This window comes from Coccidioides immitis, assembly GCF_000149335.2.
Source record: "Coccidioides immitis RS genomic scaffold supercont3.4, whole genome shotgun sequence".
Classification (NCBI taxonomy): domain Eukaryota; kingdom Fungi; phylum Ascomycota; class Eurotiomycetes; order Onygenales; family Onygenaceae; genus Coccidioides; species Coccidioides immitis.
This window is the reverse complement of record NW_004504311.1, coordinates 1,891,363-1,912,495: the sequence shown is the minus strand read 5'-3', so window position 1 is coordinate 1,912,495 and position 21,133 is coordinate 1,891,363. Positions and strand designations below refer to the sequence as shown.

The window sequence follows — 21,133 nt, the reverse complement described above, 5'->3', positions numbered from 1 at the left end:
AACGGAAGCTTGTTGCAGTACCTCTGCTTGGCGCGCCCGAGCTGCCTCTATTTTATCTTATATTTTGTTCTCATGCCCGGTCACCATGTATAGGTGCGTACAGTAGTTACTACAGATCAACTTCTCACAGTGTGTAAGGAGAAGCTGGCTCTGAGCCTCCATGCCACTGTCAACCCTACAACCAGCAGGTCTTCCAATGGGTCTACTTACCAGAAACTCCCGAACAAGATCAACACCTGTGACACCAACCATGCAGATATCATGGCATTCTTGGACTGGGTGGACTTCCCAAAACGAACACCTCTTCCCAATTCACCTCCGTCAACCCCCTTGAATCAGTTTGTACGAATGATTGCCGACACCAACCTCAATATCAAAACTGATCGCGCCACGATTGTGCGTGGAATTCGGCAATTCTCTGTACTCTGGCTCCCGATTGGGAGGATTGGAGGCAGTAGGTTCCTCCGCATTGTCCCATGCATCTATGGCTTGCGTCCGGAGGTACCACCTCTTCTTGATTTTGACGACATCTTCCCGCAGTCAGTCCTTGGCGTAGATGACAACATCCGACCAGGCACAGCTTTCCATAGCTGTGGCGAAAAGTTGCCTGGTGGAAAAGCTAACTTGAGTGGACCAGGTGATCTCGACGCTGGTGGATTCAACTGCTTCCAGCTCGAAATTTTGCAATCTTTGGGAGGTGAAATTGATAAACCGCTCTCGTATGAAGATGCTGACGAAGGAGAATGGTGTTCTACTAGGTTCTACGCCGTTGTCAGATTCGGCCCAGATGGTCTTGAGAGAGGTATTTACGCTATTTTGAATTGCTTTCGCCCTGATGATGAAGATAGTGAACATGACTTCACGCCTGATCATGGACATACCTGCTGCGATTATCTCCTAGTTAGCGGCCGGTTCGCATCTAAGCGATTTTCGCTAGCCGAACTCCCTGATAACATCCAGGACCTCGGTTTTTCAAAGGCTTTCGAGCTCAAGTTGTGCGGCACCGTGTCGATGTCGTTAGGGCGATCCAGATTGCGGAGGGAGTGATCAAGCGAGGAATAGGTGAATAAATGCTGATTTAGATTGGTAGCTAATAATTTGCTCTCGATTCGGGACTTGCAGTTTGCCTTTTGTCTAGATTCCTCTTGGTGCTTCCCTCAACATTCATATCGGGGATCCCTATGTATATGATATTTCCTCATGAATGAATGTTTCTTATCATTTTCTGCTCTTGCGCCGATTAAATTCTCATACATCTACTCACAATCCACCGGTTGTCACAACGAGTTTCTGCGTTCCTAAGTCAGATACTGATCAATCAGATATCCAAGCAGACGAGAGGCATCCGGAACGTAGCACATTAAGATTTCCAGGGCAAATCCTACTAAAAATTTTTGATGTTCAAGTTTCTGTACACGAGATGGATCAAAAATAGGAATGAATAGTAGTTGACTACGTTTCCCGTGTCATAGTACAACAGTTCCGGTTTCTGTAATTCAGGATGCTGGTATACACATGTCACATTCGCAAGAAAGAATTTTGATGCCATGCTGCGCCTTGGAACATAGCAGGCGCAAAATCAAGCATGTTGCAGTATAAGGCAAGCCAGAATGCATATTTCTCCATTTCCATGTAGGTATGGATGCTGGTCAACATGCTTTGCGTCAGAATCAGGTTTAGGTTCTTAGATGTTCTATAGAGCTTTTTCCTTGTCAAAGAGTTCTATGTATAAATCTTCATTTATTCCTTGTCCTTTTCCAAAGAACGAGCAAGAACATACTTGCAACAATATATGAGACGCCAGCGAAGACCTGTGGATACAGATACTCTCTCCCTGACTCAGGTCGGCGGAGCTTTAATGCGATTACCTCAGCGACTAGAACCAATTGTTAGTTAATATATACATCAAATAGTATGTTCGGAGAGGCAATGGATATATAAAACGTTTCAATGAGAGGTGGAGCCGTACACATTGTTGGAAGAACAACAGAGAGCCATGATAACGAGAGTAGTGACTGAAGCTCTCTCAGCCCCGCGATCTCAACGCAAAGCGGGCCGATGGCCTGATATCGAATCAGCTTAATCCGAGACTTTCAAAGAAGAGCGGCTCCTTACAACCCAAAAGACACCCAACATTCCACCACATAGCAGCGCGAACAATATCAGCACGCCATAAAGGGTGCCAGGGAGCCAAATTGCGAAGCATATGATGCCGCAAAAAAAGGTCAAGGAACCTGCTACTTGCACCCTTCCAAACCGATCGCTTGAGATACCAATTAGTGGACGACCGATGGCCGTGCCGAGGTTCAGCATCGCATTCACGGACGCCGCCTGGGGTTTCGAAAGCCCGATAGAGCGCGCATAATCAGGCAACGAATACAATAGTGTCATATAGCCGAACATGGAAACAAAGGCCCAGGAAACGACCAACAGCACGTCAGTGCGACGGAGCAGCTTCGTATCAAACCCGCGCTGGGGTGGTTGTATCGCTTCGTTGCGATGTTTAATCAAGGCAATAGAAATTGACAGCATCACAGTAACGACGATAGCAGTAATGCGAAAAGCCCAGGACAAAGAGAGTTTCCTGATAACCGCCTCAGTGGTGAAGGAGAACATCAAGCCCCCGAGTCCAGAGCCAGCGCCGCATATTCCATTTGCCAGGCTCCGTTTCTTATCGAACCATTGAGAGATAATCGCCACATTAGGTATGTAAACCAGTCCAATTCCCAAGCCGACCATAACTCCTTGTGAGATGTAAAGCTGCCAAAGTCGTTTCACGAACGATGCAGCAACGAAACCACTGACAAGGAAAACTACACCTAAACCCATCGTAAACCGGGCTCCAGTCTCACGAGCAAGGATTGTGACGAAAGGAGCAAATATCATGGCCACTGAGAAGTTGAATCCACCAATCAGGGCGTAGTCAAGCGGCCTTGCCTCAGGGAACCTGTTATGCGACAGATATTCTGCGAGATAGACGCCATATGTCTATGATAGATAGTGTCACAAGAATTAATAATGAATGAAAAGGATTTGGGCCACAACAGGGTTGACACGAAGAATAATGGTGAACGATTGAGACATACCGATATAATGCCCCATGTGAACCAGCTCAGTGTAAAGCAGGCGGCAACAATAACCCAGCCATATCCACCATCAGGCGGTGGTGATATATCTGGCTGAGGTCCAACATCCTCACAGATTTCATTGGAATCTTCGTTGCCCATCTAGAAAATAGTTTTATTCCCCTGGAATGTAGGGTATTGTTCCTAGATATCACAGCTCTAGAGGGACAAGAATAGGGATTCTAAACCAACAAAATGTTATTCCTGTCGTCCAGAATCAAGAATCGAAGAGAATATCGCACCATCCTCCACCTGCAGGTGCTGCATTGACGGCTTATTCCCTTTCGGCTTCTTACTAGTCTAGAAATGCCGGATTTACGAAGCCGGTATAGTCCCGACAAAGGAACATTTCAGTGATCCCCATTTGTTTCCTCGCAAATTCCCCAATAACGAGTCGACAGAGTGATGAGGGGGAGACGGGGAGCCACTGCGGGGAAGCATAGACCTTCTGACCTTGCGACCGCAGCGCGATGGAGATGCGCGGGGAACCATCCCCAAAGGCACAACCGGCTGGTATCCGGAGGCCTAGTAACGTGAATATAACTGTCACTGCCCCCAAATTGGTCTGAGTTCCTGTTTGCTCCCCGATGGCCGATGCTGGGCAACGAACAGCCGTCAACCGCGATATCACGTGGGTGCAGGGAAGGAAACTTTCCATTAAAAACAATTTGATGGCCTGTGTTAGGCTCAGAGACGGTGAACTTTGGCGGGCAGTTACCTGGTGATGATTGGTCGGAGCTTCAACGCAAAGAGCTACGAAAATTTTCTGCAGCCAATCAGCATGAAGCAGTGACATATCACCATCTGGAAGGAAATGGAATGTCGATATTATTTATTGCTTGCTGGCAGCGGAGACTATGATGATAGCTGGATAATCTTCGAAGGGTATTGCAGAGACGGGCTCAAATACTGAACCTTTCCATAATCTCGTTAATCTCATCTACAATGTCGCCAATCGATGAGGAAGTCGTTCGCGATGCTACTAAACCGGAGACCGTGGACAGCTGCGACCCCGAGAAGCAAGGCGGGACATGTGTTCATGGAAAATCGGTCCCAGAGTCTCTTTTCAAAGGGCTGGGTATCATAGATCGGTTTCTGGCCGTCTGGATATTCCTCGCCATGGCAATCGGTATTATCCTCGGAAATTTTGTTCCAAATACCGGCCCAGCATTGCAAAGGGGAACTTTTGTTGGTGTCTCCATACCTATAGGTCGGTGAATGCTTTTCTCTCTCCCCTTGAACGTCTAGCTTGAGCTTTGGTAAGCTGAACTCTGAGCTAATTCAATCCAGCGGTCGGGCTACTCGTTATGATGTATCCCATCTTGTGCAAAGTGCAGTACGAGACTCTGCACCGAGTTTTCAAAACGCGAGAAATCTGGATCCAAATCGGCTTTAGCATCGTTTTGAACTGGATAATTGCGCCACTTTTTATGGTAAGAGAATTAGCTCTATGTTTTCAAGGAATATTTTGCTGACTCCACGACTGCGAAGTTGGGTCTCGCGTGGGCTTTTCTTCCCGATGAACCTAAACTTAGGGAAGGTCTGATTTTAGTAGGATTGGCGCGATGCATCGCCATGGCAAGTCTCCCAAATGCGTCTTCTGTTTTAACGTCAAGATATTAACGGTGTATCAATATCAGGTTCTGATCTGGACCGGCCTTGCCGGGGGCGATAATGACTATTGCGCGATCCTTGTGGCGATCAACTCGTTACTTCAGATGGTTCTCTTCGCCCCGCTGGCCGTCCTATTTGTAAAAGTGATTAGCAATTCTAGCGACCAAGTCAGCGTCTCCTACTCCATCGTCGCCAAAAGCGTTGCTGTATTTTTGGGAATTCCTCTCGGAGCCGCCATCGTCACCAGATTCACACTTCGGAGTCTCGCCGGCTCAAAGTGGTATGACAACGTCTTCCTCAAATGGGCAGGACCATGGTCCCTCATTGGACTGCTATTCACCATACTAGTCCTCTTTGCCTCGCAGGGAGAGCAAGTAGTGCACCAGATCGTCTCTGTTGTTCGCGTGGCTGCTCCCTTAATTGTGTATTTTGTCGTGATCTTCTTTTGCACTCTGATCATGGCGTACCGACTGGGCTTCGGATACAAATTATCTGCGACTCAAAGCTTCACCGCGGCGAGTAACAATTTCGAACTTGCCATTGCTGTGGCCGTAGCGACATTTGGGGCTCAGAGTGACCAAGCTTTAGCCTCCACTGTCGGTCCACTCATTGAGGTTCCAGTGCTTTTAGGGCTGGTATACGTTGTGAAGTTCATTGCAAAAAGAGTTGGATGGAATGCCTAAATGCCATGGAGAAGTGCGTTTTCTTCTAACCCTAGAAGCAGAGATAGGAAACAATATGTAGATAATAATTAGCGGATGTATGCAGTGCATGTACGGAGTACTACGGAGCCCAAAACGCCGTGTTTGAGCTTTGCAGAGCGTTCCTGATGACTAAGAATTGATGTTCGCCCAACGGCGTTCTACGATAGCGAATTTTTGGTCGCTCTCCCAGTCTCCCCTCGTCGGCCGGGATCGTTTTCTGCAGAGCACCCCGTTTTCCTTTTATTCTTCTTCTTCTTCTTCTTCTTCTTCTTCTTCTCTCTTTCATATAGGTACTGTCAAATTTTGTTACTCAATATTTTATAATGCCTCCTACGCAGTGTTTTAACTGCAAGTCCGCCCGAGCAGTTATCATCAGGCCCAAAAACCGCCACAAGCTATGCAAGCAGTGCTTTCTTCGTATTTTTGAGACCGAAACACACGAGACCATTACACAAAGCGCTTTATTTTACCCGGGCGAACGTGTCGCCATCGGCGCCAGCGGTGGCAAAGATAGCACAGTCCTTGCCTCCGTCCTAAAGACCCTCAACGAACGATACAACTACGGGCTTGACCTTGTCCTCCTATCCATCGACGAAGGCATCAAAGGGTACCGAGATGACAGTCTGGAAACTGTCAAGCGGAATGCGGTCCAGTACGATATGCCCTTGGAGATAGTCAGCTATGGCGAGTTGTACGGGTGGACGATGGACCAAGTTGTCGCGGAAATTGGCAAAAAAGGAAACTGCACATACTGCGGGGTATTTCGTCGCCAGGCGCTAGATCGCGGAGCTGCGAAACTCGGCATTAAACATGTTGTCACGGGGCATAACGCTGACGATGTCGCTGAGACGGTGATGATGAATCTCCTTCGGGGTGATTTACCGCGGTTGGCCCGGGGAACATACATTGTGACGGGGTCATCGGCCAGTGAAATAAAACGCAGTAAACCCTTGAAATACGCTTATGAGAAGGAGATTGTTTTATACGCACACCACAAGAACCTCGACTATTTCAGCACTGAGTGTATATATTCACCTGAAGCGTTTCGGGGCAGTGCCCGGACGCTGATCAAAGATCTGGAAAAAATACGGCCAAGTTCTATATTGGATATTGTTAGGAGTGGTGAAGATATGGCCGAGTTGGTACCATCAGAGATCAGCACTTCGGCCACTTGTGCATCAAAGAATGCGATTTCGGCCAATGCTGAAGATGGGACTGAAGACTACTCGACTGGCGGGTGCGGAAGTCAAAATGGAAGGAGCAGCGGTCATGAAATGGCAGAAATGGAGAAACAACTTGCTGAGAACGAAGCGGCCCAGTCTCGCGAGACCGAGATCACCCTTGCGGCTCTCGGAAAGAACAAGAAGAAACAGCTCGCACGAACCAGCCGTCGCAATGGATCTGGTAGCCAGAAACCGTTGAAGGTTCAAACGATGGGGCAATGCGAACGATGCGGATACCTCTCGAGCCAGAAAATTTGCAAGGCATGTACGTTACTCGAAGGATTGAATAAAAGCAGGCCTCAAACAGCCGTCGAGTTGGTCGTTGGCGTTGAGGAAGAGGAAGGGAGCTCGACTCTTATGCGACAGATGGAACAGATCCAGTTATCTAGTGGCTGAGTATTGCTGCGCCTCAAGCCAATAATGTTAATCTGGAATATTCCACATCCCAATATAGTTCGTTCCAACGACCACGCGTCTTGGCTCCGCACAGAGCTTGCCGGCTCGTTGTGAACGCCAGCAGCGGCTGCTGGACACCCTAACAGTACGGCCAGCGCTCGGTCCCACGATCCGAGTTCGAATGCACCATTTGGTGAGTAGAATCGCATTTTTGGGGAGCCGGGGCTAGTTTCGCCCTATCGGAACTCGCTGGCTGGCAAGAGGTCGAATTCATATCGGCCCCATGTCTAAGAGTCCCGTTGCCATATGGGCGACGATGTGTCGCACGCTGATACGCCTGTTAGGGTCGCAGATGGACCACTAGGACTCCAAGGGCCGAGATGTAGTATCGGGTGGATGTTGGAATTCAGCCTTGAGCTCTTCCATGAGCAGACCACCATGATAGATGAAGAGAGATAGGTGCTAAATAGGAAAAGCTTTCGGTCCTATCATTCCATAATACCAAGTAATTAAGTAACGCACGGGCATAAATACACAATCCGTGTGCGTCCGGATAACAGCCATCGACGCACGATCTCAACGCGTTAGTTATCCCGAACATTATCCAACGGTCGCATCGATAATCGAATCGTCGGGCTTCTTCCCTCACCACACAAAGGTGTTCCCGTAAAGCGAGGTGATGTATCTCCTGGACAACGGACTGTATTTTGCTGTAGTTTTGCATCATAGATTGCTCCAAAAGAGCTCAGGGAATTTGGAATGTTCGCCCTATCCGGCAACGGAAACTGTATTTATTTTTAATTTTTTTTTTTTTTGTTTAAAGATCTGTGAGAAGCGTTGTCCTGGCCGGCATGAAGCCCGGTGGACATAAACCACCCGACATCACCAGACGAGCGATTCGTCAGCGTGGTGGGTGTAACCAAATCGCCCCCTCCTCGCGTGCTGCCGGCCGCTGACGTCTCTCCGTGGCTTCCGGATCCCTGGTTGTCACTTCCTCCACGGTGGGGTGGATGCCCAGGCCGCCGCAGCAGAAGCAACAACATCACCATCACCATCATCATCATCACCACCATGACCCCTCTCTCCGCAGCGAGAGGTGGCCGTCACAGAAGCCAGCGCTGCTCCGGGAACGTCGATTTCGTCCACGGCCTCAGCCTTGTCGCAAGCAATCACGCTGGCCGGTCTAGCTCTCAGCCACGAAAGTTTGTTTCCCAGTCTCGACCACGAGCTGTCAAACGGTTCGGAAAGCATCATAGGTTGACTGCCTGGGGAACTTGTTTGGCGGGGTCTTGCTGGAGTCAAGCTGCTTTGCCTGCGCACTCTGTAATGAGATCTTCATCCGCTACCCTGATCTGCTTGCTCCGTCCTCCATCTCTGGTGGGATAATATCTGAAACCATCTCCACGCTGGGCCCGGACGACGCTAATGCTGCTGGTGATGGGAGATTCCTGACTCGCAACGACGGCCGTCAGATCCTCACTTTCCGACCATCACTCCCAACAATGTCCCGGCGTACACACTCACGCTCCTTGAGCAATCCATTTCCTTCTCTCTTTGGGGGAAGGAAGAAAGCCGAACAGCACGCCAACCAGAACTCCCTTCTTGATGTCGTTGACGATGAATCCACCCGGCTTTCTCGATCAGTGAGCCCAAACAGACAGCAAGATTTAAACCCACCAGATCATAATGTGATTCGCAGATGCATGATGTGTGATCATTCTAACTCATTTCCTTCAGGGAAAAGGGGCTTCAGGTGTGGAAAGTGCACGACAGTGAACGATTTGGAACCTTGCCATTCATCTCGACTTCTTCAGATTCCTTCAGGAGATGGAAAGGAAGCCAGCGGCCTGGCGGGCAAGAGAAAAGGTCTGTTCAGCTCTTGTTCTCTGTGTAAACCTGTTAAGACTCCTGTCTGATCATTGCTACCTAAGACAAAGTGTCTGTGGAGAAAACAAGGAATATCATTGATCACTGCCTGCGGTCGTTCTTCAGTAACCAGCTCAAGAGCTTGGGGCTTGATCCATTGACTGGCCCTGATCTGCCAGTGACTCGAAGGCGTGGAGCGTCGGAGAGTAGCTTAGGCACTTATCGTCATGAAACCCCCCGGCATGATGCTGTTGGTGACCTTTCTACTAAGAAAGCTGAGCCTACATTCGAATTTGGCAAATATCCTGACGGCGTTTGCCAGTCTACCGTACCTCAGTCCCCGAAAGAGCTGCCTATACAGACCAAACGCAAGCCGGTTCCAAGTAGTTCGACAGTTCCGAGCTTTGATCCTCAGGCTCATGACAAAAATCAACGAAGAAATATTTCCAGACCAACTTTACCGAGTGGTGGAGATATATTTCGTGTACTTGAAGACTACATTTATGCTTCTTTCGATGACTGTGACACGCTGAACAATTCCTTTCTAACCCCAGGATCGCGTCATCCACGAGCTGCCAGTGAAGGAACCCCACTGCGGAAGAAAAGCCCAGAGAATTCACCCTCTCCTCCGTACGGCTCACCGCACTTTCAGCTGGACGGGAAAACCCTTCGTCTAGGTGATATTGCCGAAAACGGAAGTTGGTGGGCTGGAACGCGTCCAACACGGCATAGGTCGATAAACGATAATCAGAATACGAGGCCGAATATCACACACAGTGGGCTTGTGAGCTTCAAAAGCCCTCGAATAAATTGGCCCGAACTCTCGGAGTGGTATCATTTGGTGATCCATGCCGGCGATTCCTGGCGTACTGCGTGGCACCTTATGAAACCTACCAATACAGATGAGCTTTTAAAATGGGAAGCAGTGGAACTGTCGGGGTTAGAAGAATTAATCTCTGAATCTGAATTTCATTTAAGGACAGTGCTGCTTAAAGCAACTGAGAAGCTCCTTCAACGGCCGAAACGGCCACTGGAACGCCCGGAAGACACTCGGTTTCTATTAATTCTCCTCGTTAACCCATTGCTATATCCTAGCAGTTCTAGTTCTCGAAAACCATCTGCTCAACTGATGGTTCCTGGTTCTGGTGACCGATCGAGACCGAGCATGCCGGCGGACAGGGTACCAGTGCCGAGAAGAAGCCATTCGGCGCTTTCAAACAAGGCCATTGCGCCGAGCGACCGTCGCTCTGTGATTATAAAGAGAATTATCGGCCTCCTTTCAAACCTACCAGGTGAATGTCATCATTCACTGGTATCCTGGTTTTCGAGGCTTTCTGAGAATCAATTCCGACGGCTAGTTGATCTCGTCGGTAGTTTTGTCACTTACCGGCTAAGTAAAGGCTCCAGGCGGCGACCGAGTAAGTCGATAAACATCGAGGATAATATCGAAGAGTTTGTACCTACATTTTCTGGCCCTAGCTTTACCACGTCGGCGCAGCTACATTCAGCATTGCAACGAGATAATGCGACCAAACCATCGAGCTCTGAGCATAAGACCGTCGCTTACAGTGACGATTGGCAAATGAGAGCAGCCGCTCGCGTGATGGCTTTATTGTTTCGTGCGAATCACTCGAGCCATAGGAGGAGATCTCCCAACTCGGCTTCATACCCTCCGTTGAATGGACAACACGAAGTCCATGATCACTTACATATGATTCCGATAAGTACTTTCTATAACACATTGCTCGATTACTCTGATTTGATCACGGACTTTGAGGCCTGGGAATCACGAACTGGAAAGTTCACATTTTGCCAGTACTCCTTTTTCCTTAGCATTTGGGCGAAAATACGAATTCTGGAGCATGACGCTCGTCGTCAGATGGAGGCGAAAGCGCGCGAAGCATTTTTTGACAATATTTTAGGACGCAGGGGAACCAGCCAGTATCTTGTGCTAAAAGTGCGAAGGGAATGCTTGGTTGAAGATAGCCTTCGTGGTGTCAGCGAAGTAGTTGGATCCGGGCAGGAAGAGATCAAGAAAGGCCTTCGCATCGAGTTTGTTGGTGAAGAGGGCGTTGATGCTGGTGGCCTCCGTAAAGAGTGGTTCTTGTTGCTAGTACGGGAGGTGTTTGATCCCTTGAACGGTATGTCCCGTGTTTCATTCTTTGACGGGAAGTTTCGGTATTCTGATCGGTATCACAGGCTCGTTTCTGTATGACAACGATTCCCGCTATTGCTATTTCAATCCTTATTGCTTTGAGTCGTCGGAACAGTTCTTTCTCGTGGGGGTTGTATTAGGGCTTGCGATTTATAACTCCACCATCCTTGATGTTGCCTTTCCACCATTTGCTTTTCGAAAACTGCTAGCCTCAGCAAGACCCAACAATGTCCCAACGTTGTCAACGCCGTATCAACCTTTTAGGTGTACCTTGGATGACCTTGCGGAATATCGTCCAGCACTTGCTAAGGGTTTGCGACAGCTCCTTGAGTACGACGGTGATGTAGAGGAAACATTTTGTCAAGACTTTGTGATCCAGGTTGAGAGGTACGGTGAAACGATAGAGGTCCCCCTTTGTCCCGGTGGAGAGAAACGGCCGGTTACCAATTCCAATCGGTGGGAATTTGTTGATCTTTATGTCAAATACATGCTTGATGATGCTGTTTCTCGGCAATTCGAGCCGTTCAAGCGAGGCTTTTTCACAGTATGCGGTGGCAATGCTCTTCACCTTTTTAGGCCTGAAGAGATCGAACTTTTGGTCCGTGGCTCGGATGAAGCTCTTGACATCCCTTCATTGCGGGCTGTGGCAGTTTATGAGCATTGGCCAACGGCCAATCCTGATAGAGACCCAGTCGTGAATTGGTTTTGGGAATTTTTTACTCGAGTTAACCCCCAAGACCAGCGCAAGATCCTCAGTTTCATTACTGGCAGTGACCGAATACCTGCCATGGGTGCAACTAACCTAGTAATATGCCTGCTTTATCTTGGACAGGATTCGGAAAGGTTCCCGATAGCGAGAACGTGCTTTAATATGTTGTCTCTATATCGGTATAAAACGCGACAGAAGCTGGAATCGAAACTGTGGCGAGCGGTAGTTGAAAGCGAAGGATTCGGTTTGAAATAAGTTGCTCAATGTTTTCGCGAGTTCGGCTCAGAACTTCGCTTCAATCGGGTGTCGGATAGTCGCCATCAAACCTCATGATGTCACGAAGCTCTATACCAAGTTGGTTTTGGGTCCCCTTTTCGGTTGTTTTGGACTATCTTTTATAATTGTTGCTGAAACGTTCCCTTCTGTTGAGCACTGGGAGATAAAAATAGAACTGTTTGTGAGACCCTCCTAGATCGAGGCAGTTCGGTCTCTTGGTGGTTTTAATCTTATGTTGTTGGCTCTTGAGTGTCATCCCCCGTTAGAGCGTCTTGCTCTCTTGACATAACTGTAGTCAAAACGGAGTAATAATCCTCGCGAAATGCTTGGTTGGAAAAAAAGATTTTTTTTTTTGTTTTTTTACAAGAAATAAATATACTAAGATGGGATTTTCCAATCTAATATAATTGCGAGAATCGACCTCGTGGCTGCTGGGTGAGAGATAGGTATGCTATCTCGAGTTATTATGCGAGACTCGGCATCGAAGTCATGATTGAGAGTTTCAAAGTGTGGACAAAGATTATGCTCATGAAGAGGCTGTGTCTCCAAACGAATCCTAGCAAAAGCGGCGGCTGAAGGGCTGAAATCTTCTCCAAATTTTGTGTTCGTGCTGTTCAATCTCGCCATGCAAGTATAGACATGGGGTAGCTCGTTCGCCCCTGGATACGAACCTCAGATCACACGGTCTCAACAGCTTTTATTCGACCTTCCTTATTGAATCATGTACGGATGCTGTTGGGTGAGAACTTCGAAAGCATTGTTTATCGGCCGGTAGAATTGGGATCCTAAGCTGTTCAGAGAGGAAAATTGTGCCCCTTTCAGCAAAGGGGGCCCCCGTAGTCGCCACAACGTCCGGAGTATATTCGGCGGACTGTATGTGAAGCTGGAGCGAAAGTGGTGAGATATGAAGTAACTAATCAATCGTGGGCGAGCTGATGGGATGGTCTTTTTACGTCAATTTGGGGTTTGGACAATGAAAGCTCCAGGGTTTCATTGATCTCCAGAAATTCCAGGCCTTGTGTCAACGTGTTCTCTGCGCCCGAAACTGGAGATCCAGAGCTTTGACAAGATGGGTCGGGATTCAGGAGTTGACGGTTAGGCTATTGCAGTTTAGGCTTGTTGGCCAAGGGATCTTAACGCTTAACTTTCCTGCGAAACCAAGGTCATGTGGCACCGAAAAAAATTTTTCAGGAACGTGAAAAATAATTTTAAAAAAAAAAAAAAAAAGAATCATCTTTCAGCAACAGTGGCATGCTTTTTGCCCCTCGTTCTCCACTACGGAGTAGAAGCTCCAAAATTAGTAGCAGCTGAATGAATGAAAAGGGATAAGGATAAAGGGGGGGAAGGATGAAGTTCGCTGGTCATTTCAAAAAGGAGCTTTGGCCCCGACCCGTGCTGTTGAGCTTCGAAGCTCGGTGCTCGGTGGATGATCACGGTGATTCACTTCGGGACAGCGGGGGCAATGATGGAAAATTGCAATGCTGAGATATTCACCACGGCTGATTGACGCTCGAGTCGTCGATCAACCCTGCAAGTGTCAACGGGAGCGGTGAACCGGTTAACGAGATGGCCGGAGTATGTGAATGTGATTCATCGGGCTCCGTGCTGTGCATGCAGTGCCACGTCGAAAGAAATTAACTTGTCACTTGCGCTCCGTGGCTTCGGTGCGGGGGATTGGCGCGGGCAGCGGCGGGTTACGATATGCTCCGATCGTGAAAAAAGAGCTTTTTCTTCGTGTTTCTCTTCTTCTTTTTTACTTGCCAATCGCTTGACATACGCGGCCTGGACTCCTGGGCAATTTACTTTTACATATATTTTTTGTTGGTGCATGGGGAGGGGGATCATAGGCAGGGAGCGATCTCTCAAGTGACAGCTTCCAGCCATGTGCTTCTTGTGTGGTTGAATAAGAATTTGAGCCTAGTGAGGCCAACTGGGCAGTAAGCTGCGTCCTTTTCATCAGACGGTGAAAGGAACCGCCCGACGAGCTAGCGCAACCAAGGAATTTTCTTTTTGTTCTTCGTCCGCCACCTTACTCATCATCACTGCGGCATCCCGGGAGACCTGAGCAGATTCTGCTCTCAGCTTACAAATAGCATATTGAGACGACGTTTGTCTCATCTCAGCTGTTTGCTTGTGAGACTTGATGCCAGGAGATGGCGATTCCTGAATAGCATTCTGTAGCTCTACGAAAAGAGTTACACTGAGGCCTCCGTAATGGTGCCAGGCTGATAAGCTCGCCTTGATCCTGAAGCTTTTCAGGAGAAAGGAAAAAAAAAAAAAAATTCTAGATTTAGAGGAACCGCTGGTCCATAATAACTAGCCCCTTGGGGCAAACCATTGTCTTACGGACATGCCGGCGATGCGCCTGGGCTCCCAAAGGACCGTAGGCCGGGGAAACATTATTTTTGGGTCATTATGGGGAAGTTTGGGCCTGTTGGTGGATAAAGGCCCTCCCCACAAAAGTGGGCGTGTCGTAAGTTAGCTTGGTCCACGAGCTCCATTTTTTTAGATTTTGTGTCAGGATTTGCCCGGTCACGCCTTTACCGGTGAAGCTGTTTGGGTTTGAGGGGCCTGAATAAATACTCGCCTGTCCCCGGAGTCGGCGCCAGGCTTTCAGTTCCTCTTTGAACAAAATTATTGCAGTTCCCTTTGTCGTGACGCTATCAACTGCCTCAGCCGTCAATCGTACCTTCAAACGGTGAGTCATTGATGTCCCGCCTCTTCAAAACCTGGTTTACCGCCATTGGACAAGCGTGCTGATGAAGCCCAGGAACACCTCTAACTGAAAGAAGATCTTTTCATTCCACCGTCAAAATGGCCTCCCAACTTCCAAAGACCATGAAAGCTCTTCAGTAAGCACATTTACTACCACCTAAATTGGCGAAGGCAGCCACTGAGCGCCTTTTTGTATAGATACTCCAAGCCAGAGGAATATGCCATTGTCAACATCCCGTTGCCTCAGCTCCGTGAGAACGACGTATTGGTATGAGTTCTCCCCATTCGCAGTGGATGCCTCCTTTTGAAACTGCATTCAAGCTGCTTGTAAAAGAACTGAGTTTTCGCTGATTGTGTGTTTTCAATATAGATCAAGGTCAAGGCCTGCGGTGTCTGCGGAACTGACTTGCATATCCACGAGGGCGAATTCCTTGCCAAAGTGAGTTTGTATTTGACTCTGCGGGGTTTTCTGATGAGTTTGAAGCTAATAGCCGTGACATTCAGTTCCCTCTTGTTCCCGGTATGACTTGAATTGCGTGACCATTGTCGGCAATCGGTGAGACTAATCCGTTCTTTCCAGGTCATGAAACTGTTGGCATTGTTGCCGCCATGGGACCAAAGGTCAAGGGCTTCACCGTTGGCGACCGAGTCGTTGCCGATAACTCAGAGCTCTGTGGAGAATGTTTCTACTGCCGACGTGGCGAAGAATTGCTCTGCGAGCACTTTGAGGCTCACGGTGTCACCATGAATGGTGGCTTCGCCGAATACTGTGCCTATCCAGGTAAGACTTGGTTACTATCTGCTAGAAATGGTGTTTTTCGCGCAAGAGTCTAACGTCATTCTTTTCGGCATTTTTCAGCTGGCCGAGTTTTCAAGATCCAGAACCTCTCAGATGTCGACGCTACCCTGTTGGAGCCTGCTTCCTGCGCTGCCCACGGCCTCGATAAAATTTCCCCCAAGATGGGTTCCACCGTGCTCATGTTCGGTGCTGGTCCAACCGGTCTTGTAAGCCAATACGCCCTGATCGGAAAGACAGAAGCTCGCTTTTACTTACACATATGAATATAGGTGCTTGCTCAAATGCTCCGTCTCAACGGTGGCTGCAAGGTCGTCATCGCTGCCCCTGAGGGTCTTAAGATGAACCTCGCCAAGTCCCTCGACGCGGCCGATGAATACATCCCGCTCTCTCGACAAGACCCCAGCGCTCAATTCGAGGCCCTCAAGGCTGCCAACCCATACGGCTTCGACATCGTTGTCGAGGCCACTGGCAGCGTTAAGATTCTAGAGGATGCCATCAACTACGTCCGACGCGGCGGCAAGCTGGTCGTCTACGGTGTCTACGCCAACAAGGATAGAGTCACGTGGCCCCCATCCAAGATCTGTAAGTCCAGCCCTCATCTCTGTCTTGGAGCTCGATTGGAGCCCTTGAGGAAGTTTGGGCTAACGTAATATTTTTTTACCCCCCATGGCAGTCGGCGACGAAATCACCATTCTCGGTAGCTTCAGCGAGACATATAAGTTTCCCGCTGCCATCGACTACCTCGACTCCGGCAAGGTCAGAGTTGGAGGAATCGTTAATAAGGTCTTCAAGATTGAGCAATGGGCTGAGTGCTTGGAGTCGATGAGAAACAAGTCCGCCATCAAGGCTGCTATCACCTTCGACTAAGCTTAGTTCGAAGTACTTTTTGTGAATTGCTTGTGTTTGGTTTGATTCCCTGTGCATGCCTGGGTAGAGGTTCTCGGTTGTTAGCGATTTGTGTGTTGTTTGGTGCGGCCTGGATTAAAAGGTATATAGATGGTTAATTGATGCATATCTCTCCATCGGAAATAAGATTACGGTTGAGACGTAGCTTAAACGGAAACTTTGCCTCTCAGATAATGTTTTGATGGGCATGGAGGCCAGAGGCCCAGAGCTAAAGTGGGGGTTTTTTTAAGGGGGTTAGGTACCAAGGGTTAACCGGCCAGGGGCGTAACCCCCTCGGCTCTTCGGGCAGCCGACGGTGGCGGACGCCCCCCCAGCAATCCCCCGAGCGATAGAAGCTTTTAGGGGCTGGTCATCAAGCTTTGCATCACGTGGATGCCTGTCCAAAGGTTTGGCGCAGCAGTGGTGTTGACATGTTTGTACTGTTTGAGTCAAGACTTCGTGATCGCCATAAGCTCGAAGCCACATGAGCCTACATGCTGTACAGTGTACGGAGAGTACAGGGTACAGATAGTCAAATACTCTGCATTCAAAATGGTCAAGCCCCTCACATTCAAAGGCGACAAGAAGACCAAAAAGCGAAAGCGACACGGTGACGACCCGTCTAATCCCCACAGTCGAGGCTCCCAAAACACCAGCTCCGCCATCGCCGAAGCCACCGAGGACCACGATGAACAGAGTTGGGTAGCGGCAGATGTACCCCTCGATATCTCGGGCCCAGTTATGTTTGTTTTACCATCTACTCCGCCGACGTGTATTGCATGTGATGTCAATGGCAAGGTGTTTGCTAGCGAGATTGAGAATACGGTGGATGGAGACCCCAGGACGGCTGAACCACACGATGTGAGACAGGTCTGGGTTGCGACGAAGGTGGCAGGCTCGGATGGAATCAACTTCAAAGGTCACCATGGCAGGTGAGTTCATTATTTTACTTATGATGATTTGGGGCTGTTCCCCCCCTTTTTTCCCAGGCCGGATTCCTCATGGCCAACTATCACTGACACCGGTGAGAAAACCAGATACCTCAGTTGCGATAAATACGGTCTCTTAAGCGCTACATCACCTGCGGTATCTGCATTTGAATCGTTTGTCCCAGTTTCTTCCCCGGATTCTCCCGGGATGTTTTCATTCCAGATCTGTGGCGGCGACATGGAAGCTTTTCTCGCCATCAAGGAAGGTAAAACCTCCTCGAGCACCGTTGAAATCCGTGGCGACGCCGATAGCGTTTCATTCGATACGACCTTCCGCATCCGTATGCAGGCGCGCTTCAAACCAAAACTAAAAGCGTCGAAGGAGAGCAAGGCGCTGGAGAAAATCAGCCGCAAGGAGCTAGAAGCGGCGGTGGGGAGGAAACTGGAAGAGCATGAGGTGAAACGGTTGAGAAGAGCGAGAAGAGAAGGAAACTACCATGAAGAAATCCTGGATGTGAGAGTCAAGGGGAAGCATGATAAATTTGCATCGTGAGGGGACTCGAAGTGGGTTTGCTCCGATCGGAGACAGACCGTCGTTGTGACTTTCTACTATGGAGGACAAGCTTGGTTCAGAGCAGGGGCCGTGAGCGGATACCGAGTTCATGCACGGGTTCGAGACGAGCCGGCGGATGGTCCCGCATATCTGGGCCAGCTCCGTATTTGGGCTCCTCGGCCTGACCGCTTCGCAAGGAGTTTGGTTACATGTTTAAAATGGTGTTCGGCGTTTCAGCCCCAGAACTAGCGGTGACTCTCTGGATCTTGACAATTGTACTCCACAACCTCCACGGGCGAGGGAGACCCCCGAGTCTGCTTGGATTATCAAATCAGAGAGAGCAGTGGGCCTGTTCTCGGTGGTGAAGCCGGTTTTATCCACCAAGCTGTACTCCGTACTCCTCGCGGTGAGGATAGGAATGAAATGGCCAAAATTGCTTTCGTCAACTGTGCATTGACACGTGGTTTCTGTGCCGCACCTAAAATTCAAACAACGTGCTTGTGTATGTATGTATATATGTATGTTCATGCATGCACGCAGGCGTATTTACGGAAGCCACTCTCTAGCCCGTGCCCGCTACATCTCTTTTCTCATTGCCATTATTAGCTGAAAACATAGACCAGCGTGAGAGGAAAATGTAGATTAAACGGATTACACTTGAAACCATGTCCCGTTGCAAAATGATCGAGGATCAAAAGAAAATAACAGAAACTTGAACTCATGTACATCCCAACGCGGATTAACAGAAAAAGGGTATCAATCAATCAGAAGCCAAAGACACGCAGTGACGTGGCTGGTGTAGACCCGGGTATTCTTGATGAATACTCGGAGGATATCGGGGAGTCCTTGATGTTCCAAAGCCCTCCGTTGACGTTAATTCGTAAGCTTGCCGCTGTAGAAACCATGCCGGGTTATCGTAATGCGGGGAATACAGTATGGAAGATTTTAAGCCCTACAGCTGGTTAACTGCAGCCAATTTGAGATGGGGTGTCAAGGAAACAAGCGCACGCCATTCACTTACATTTTGGTCTTGCTGCATCTCGCTCCCTTTCTTCATCTTCAGCCATACGGTGATTTCCTAACATCGCCACAGCTCTTCTTCGCATTTCCTCCCGACGACCGAGTCCGCTGGTTGCGGCGGGAGTTTGAGGTGGCGGAGAGGCTTCTACATCATTCGCTCTATCAGTCCGAACGTCAGCAGATTGTAAGGACCCTAACTGGCCCGCAAAACTGCCGTGGATAAAACGACGCCTGGACCGCGTCCGGCTCAACGGCCCGAGATTAGCCAGCATCGTGCCTTGGCCGGATCTTTGCTGACGTGATCTTCTAGCATAACGCTCCTGGCGAACCATAGCATCCGTAACCATCTCGGGGCAATAACCCGGAGGAAACACTGTCTTTTTGCATACAGGACACAAGCTACTGTTTTGCAGGAGGAAAGCATCGATACATTCCGGGTGAAAAATATGTTGACACGGAAGCTCTCTTATAATGGATTCTCCTGAAACGTAGTCATCAAGGCAGATAGGACAAGTTGTTTGGGAAAAAGTCGACTTCTGACGTTCGTAGGTTGTAGGACTGACAGGTGGAATTGGTTCAGTACTTTCTGGCACAGCTAATGTGGCTGAATTTTTGGGATTAGTGGGTTCTTCTCTGGGTTTTGTACACACGACAGCTGGATCCGGTGCCGCGGGATCCGCTGCGGGTGGGTGGCCATCTTTGTCATAGGTATAGAGAGGCAATTTGTCAAGAACATGTTGTGGGACTTTGAGCCTTTTGATCCCAAGCATTTCTAGATCCACATCTCCGGATGTAATTCTTTCTCGTAGCGAAACACGTCGGCGGTGCTGAATGATCTTCATGACGATAGATGACCCTGCAACAACGACGACCAAAGCTGCAAGAACCACGAGAAGGAAGACCCATAGACCTGGAAGCGTGTCTCTCTTATTTTCTATTTTCCATTAGCCCAGCCTAGAAAAGTGATACGCATACAAGGGACGATACCTAGAGCAATTAAACCGTAAACCCTAGCTGTTGCATTCGAACTATAAAGCCTTGACAGCCGGTCACCATGTGGAGCATCGCTTATGTTGCCAGAATACCGTGCTAGCTCGTTCATTAAACTGGACCCAAATGCCCCTGGTACAGCATACACAGGGAACTCTTGCTTAGACGCCCATTCGGCGTCATCTAGACCCCAACCGCGATCTTCCACAGGTGGCGGTTTCGAAGTTGTTTGGTCAGGACGGTAAAAAATCATCGCTGCAACTCCATCTTGACCTGCTTGGGAGAGAAAGGACTCTGAGCAGGGAGCAGACACCCAAGGGGCAACCGCGACATAGACGCATTTGTACTGAGGGAGATCACTAAATCGCGTAACATTTGAAGGGATGCCTCCCGCGATTTTGCTTTCGCGATCGCACGGATCATCTGGGGCCAGTTCGGGTACATAGAGAAGTGCAACAATGCCGTCATCATTCCACGCATGCCTATCTGAGAGCGTCTGTATATTGAATCCAACATTGAGTTCAAATCCATCGGTGCTCTGCCAACAGGATGTCTTTCGTCAGCTATGGCGATGTTTGTGGGGGGGGACTAGGATATCCTCACACTCAGGCCCCGGAGATGTTCAGAGCATGTGTCCTTCGCTATCACCAGAGCTTTTGCCCTAAACGCGGACGCCGCTACAAGGAATGAGCGTTAGTACAAATTTGGTGCGTTCCATGGTGCGGGAGGATCTAAAACGCAAACTAACCCATGAGTATCGAGGCAACGCTCAGTCAGTCGGAGAAAAATGGGCGCGGCGTGCATGGGCTCAGTAGATGGTTTCTGGGTGATCTTTATTGCCCAAGTCGAGATACGTTGCCAGTTGGAGAGGCGCAGGGCCCTTGATGTGGTCGCGGATAGATACGGAGAATTCAAACGGCGACGTCATGAGCGAGTGCACGGAATGGAGTGGTTGATGGCGCTCTTTCTGCACGACAAAGAGTGAGGCCTCATAATAAGAAGTGACAATAACAGTAATGTTCTCGTCAAGGAGATGACGGCTAAGAAATTGTGGTTGAGCGAGTAGTGAACAAAACGAGTGCCGTGAAGAGCACGGAGGCTGCGTCGTATTAAGTGCCCTCGAATCGCAATGATCGGCGGCGATCCGAAATGCTAAACAAGGCGAAGCGGGGAA

General features: G+C 49.0%; 9 protein-coding genes across 9 annotated transcripts; 6 read left to right on the top strand and 3 right to left on the bottom strand.

The window, feature by feature from the left end:
* Positions 1-72: 72 nt before the first annotated feature.
* CIMG_04949 (uncharacterized protein) lies at positions 73-1,047 on the top strand (the record flags this gene model as incomplete). Its single annotated transcript, XM_001245507.2, has 2 exons — positions 73-79; positions 131-1,047. The coding sequence occupies 2 exons, from the start codon at positions 73-75 to the stop codon at positions 1,045-1,047; spliced, it is 924 nt and encodes a 307-aa protein (XP_001245508.2).
* A 689-nt stretch (positions 1,048-1,736) lies between these two features.
* CIMG_04948 (uncharacterized protein) lies at positions 1,737-3,227 on the bottom strand (the record flags this gene model as incomplete). The annotated part of the gene is made up of 4 exons (XM_001245506.2): positions 1,737-1,876; positions 1,970-2,063; positions 2,116-2,988; positions 3,087-3,227. 4 exons carry the CDS (start codon positions 3,225-3,227, stop codon positions 1,737-1,739), a joined length of 1,248 nt encoding a protein of 415 aa, XP_001245507.2.
* A 797-nt stretch (positions 3,228-4,024) lies between these two features.
* On the top strand, positions 4,025-5,422 carry CIMG_04947 (arsenical-resistance protein; the record flags this gene model as incomplete). The annotated part of the gene is made up of 4 exons (XM_001245505.2): positions 4,025-4,335; positions 4,416-4,558; positions 4,617-4,703; positions 4,766-5,422. The coding sequence occupies exons 1-4, from the start codon at positions 4,071-4,073 to the stop codon at positions 5,420-5,422; spliced, it is 1,152 nt and encodes a 383-aa protein (XP_001245506.2). The 5' UTR covers positions 4,025-4,070.
* Positions 5,423-5,766: 344 nt separating this feature from the next.
* CIMG_11442 (cytoplasmic tRNA 2-thiolation protein 1) lies at positions 5,767-7,062 on the top strand (the record flags this gene model as incomplete). Its single annotated transcript, XM_012358456.1, has 1 exon — positions 5,767-7,062. The coding sequence occupies one exon, from the start codon at positions 5,767-5,769 to the stop codon at positions 7,060-7,062; it is 1,296 nt and encodes a 431-aa protein (XP_012213879.1).
* Positions 6,025-7,819, bottom strand: CIMG_13405 (uncharacterized protein). The gene is made up of 3 exons (XM_004446069.1): positions 6,479-7,819; positions 6,196-6,392; positions 6,025-6,107 (listed from the first exon to the last, which is right to left on the bottom strand). The coding sequence occupies exon 1, from the start codon at positions 7,787-7,789 to the stop codon at positions 7,469-7,471; it is 321 nt and encodes a 106-aa protein (XP_004446126.1). The 5' UTR covers positions 7,790-7,819; the 3' UTR covers positions 6,025-6,107; positions 6,196-6,392; positions 6,479-7,468.
* A 314-nt stretch (positions 7,820-8,133) lies between these two features.
* CIMG_11441 (ubiquitin-protein ligase) lies at positions 8,134-12,457 on the top strand (the record flags this gene model as incomplete). The annotated part of the gene is made up of 4 exons (XM_012358455.1): positions 8,134-8,300; positions 8,366-8,928; positions 9,000-11,069; positions 11,128-12,457. 4 exons carry the CDS (start codon positions 8,134-8,136, stop codon positions 12,045-12,047), a joined length of 3,720 nt encoding a protein of 1,239 aa, XP_012213878.1. The 3' UTR covers positions 12,048-12,457.
* A 2,241-nt stretch (positions 12,458-14,698) lies between these two features.
* On the top strand, positions 14,699-16,631 carry CIMG_04945 (chlorophyll synthesis pathway protein BchC). The gene is made up of 9 exons (XM_001245503.2): positions 14,699-14,766; positions 14,839-14,920; positions 14,982-15,051; positions 15,154-15,222; positions 15,288-15,303; positions 15,364-15,564; positions 15,643-15,788; positions 15,852-16,164; positions 16,256-16,631. The coding sequence occupies exons 2-9, from the start codon at positions 14,883-14,885 to the stop codon at positions 16,447-16,449; spliced, it is 1,047 nt and encodes a 348-aa protein (XP_001245504.1). The 5' UTR covers positions 14,699-14,766; positions 14,839-14,882; the 3' UTR covers positions 16,450-16,631.
* A 314-nt stretch (positions 16,632-16,945) lies between these two features.
* On the top strand, positions 16,946-18,406 carry CIMG_04944 (protein FRG1). The gene is made up of 2 exons (XM_001245502.2): positions 16,946-17,399; positions 17,505-18,406. The coding sequence occupies exons 1-2, from the start codon at positions 17,020-17,022 to the stop codon at positions 17,947-17,949; spliced, it is 825 nt and encodes a 274-aa protein (XP_001245503.2). The 5' UTR covers positions 16,946-17,019; the 3' UTR covers positions 17,950-18,406.
* A 207-nt stretch (positions 18,407-18,613) lies between these two features.
* CIMG_04943 (uncharacterized protein) lies at positions 18,614-21,051 on the bottom strand. Its single transcript, XM_001245501.2, has 5 exons — positions 20,708-21,051; positions 20,563-20,636; positions 19,957-20,497; positions 18,971-19,903; positions 18,614-18,901 (listed from the first exon to the last, which is right to left on the bottom strand). Exons 1-5 carry the CDS (start codon positions 20,709-20,711, stop codon positions 18,861-18,863), a joined length of 1,593 nt encoding a protein of 530 aa, XP_001245502.1. The 5' UTR covers positions 20,712-21,051; the 3' UTR covers positions 18,614-18,860.
* Positions 21,052-21,133: the final 82 nt, after the last annotated feature.

What these genes read in the sequence shown, in the direction of transcription:
- CIMG_13405 (XM_004446069.1), bottom strand. Translation starts at nt 7,789, where the DNA reads ATGATGCAAAACTACAGCAAAATACAGTCCGTTGTCCAGGAGATACAT.
- CIMG_04945 (XM_001245503.2), top strand. Translation starts at nt 14,883, where the DNA reads ATGGCCTCCCAACTTCCAAAGACCATGAAAGCTCTTCA. An exon ending in GTGCTGGTCCAACCGGTCTT is followed by an intron (nt 15,789 to 15,851) that starts GTAAGCCAATAC and finishes ATATGAATATAG; the next exon opens with GTGCTTGCTCAAATGCTCCG. An exon ending in GTGGCCCCCATCCAAGATCT is followed by an intron (nt 16,165 to 16,255) that starts GTAAGTCCAGCC and finishes CCCCCATGGCAG; the next exon opens with TCGGCGACGAAATCACCATT.
- CIMG_04944 (XM_001245502.2), top strand. Translation starts at nt 17,020, where the DNA reads ATGGTCAAGCCCCTCACATTCAAAGGCGACAAGAAGACCAAAAAGCGA. An exon ending in TTCAAAGGTCACCATGGCAG is followed by an intron (nt 17,400 to 17,504) that starts GTGAGTTCATTA and finishes TGAGAAAACCAG; the next exon opens with ATACCTCAGTTGCGATAAAT.
- CIMG_04943 (XM_001245501.2), bottom strand. An exon ending in TTACGGTTTAATTGCTCTAG is followed by an intron (nt 19,904 to 19,956) that starts GTATCGTCCCTT and finishes AATGGAAAATAG; the next exon opens with AAAATAAGAGAGACACGCTT. An exon ending in AGATGCAGCAAGACCAAAAT is followed by an intron (nt 18,902 to 18,970) that starts GTAAGTGAATGG and finishes AACCAGCTGTAG; the next exon opens with GGCTTAAAATCTTCCATACT.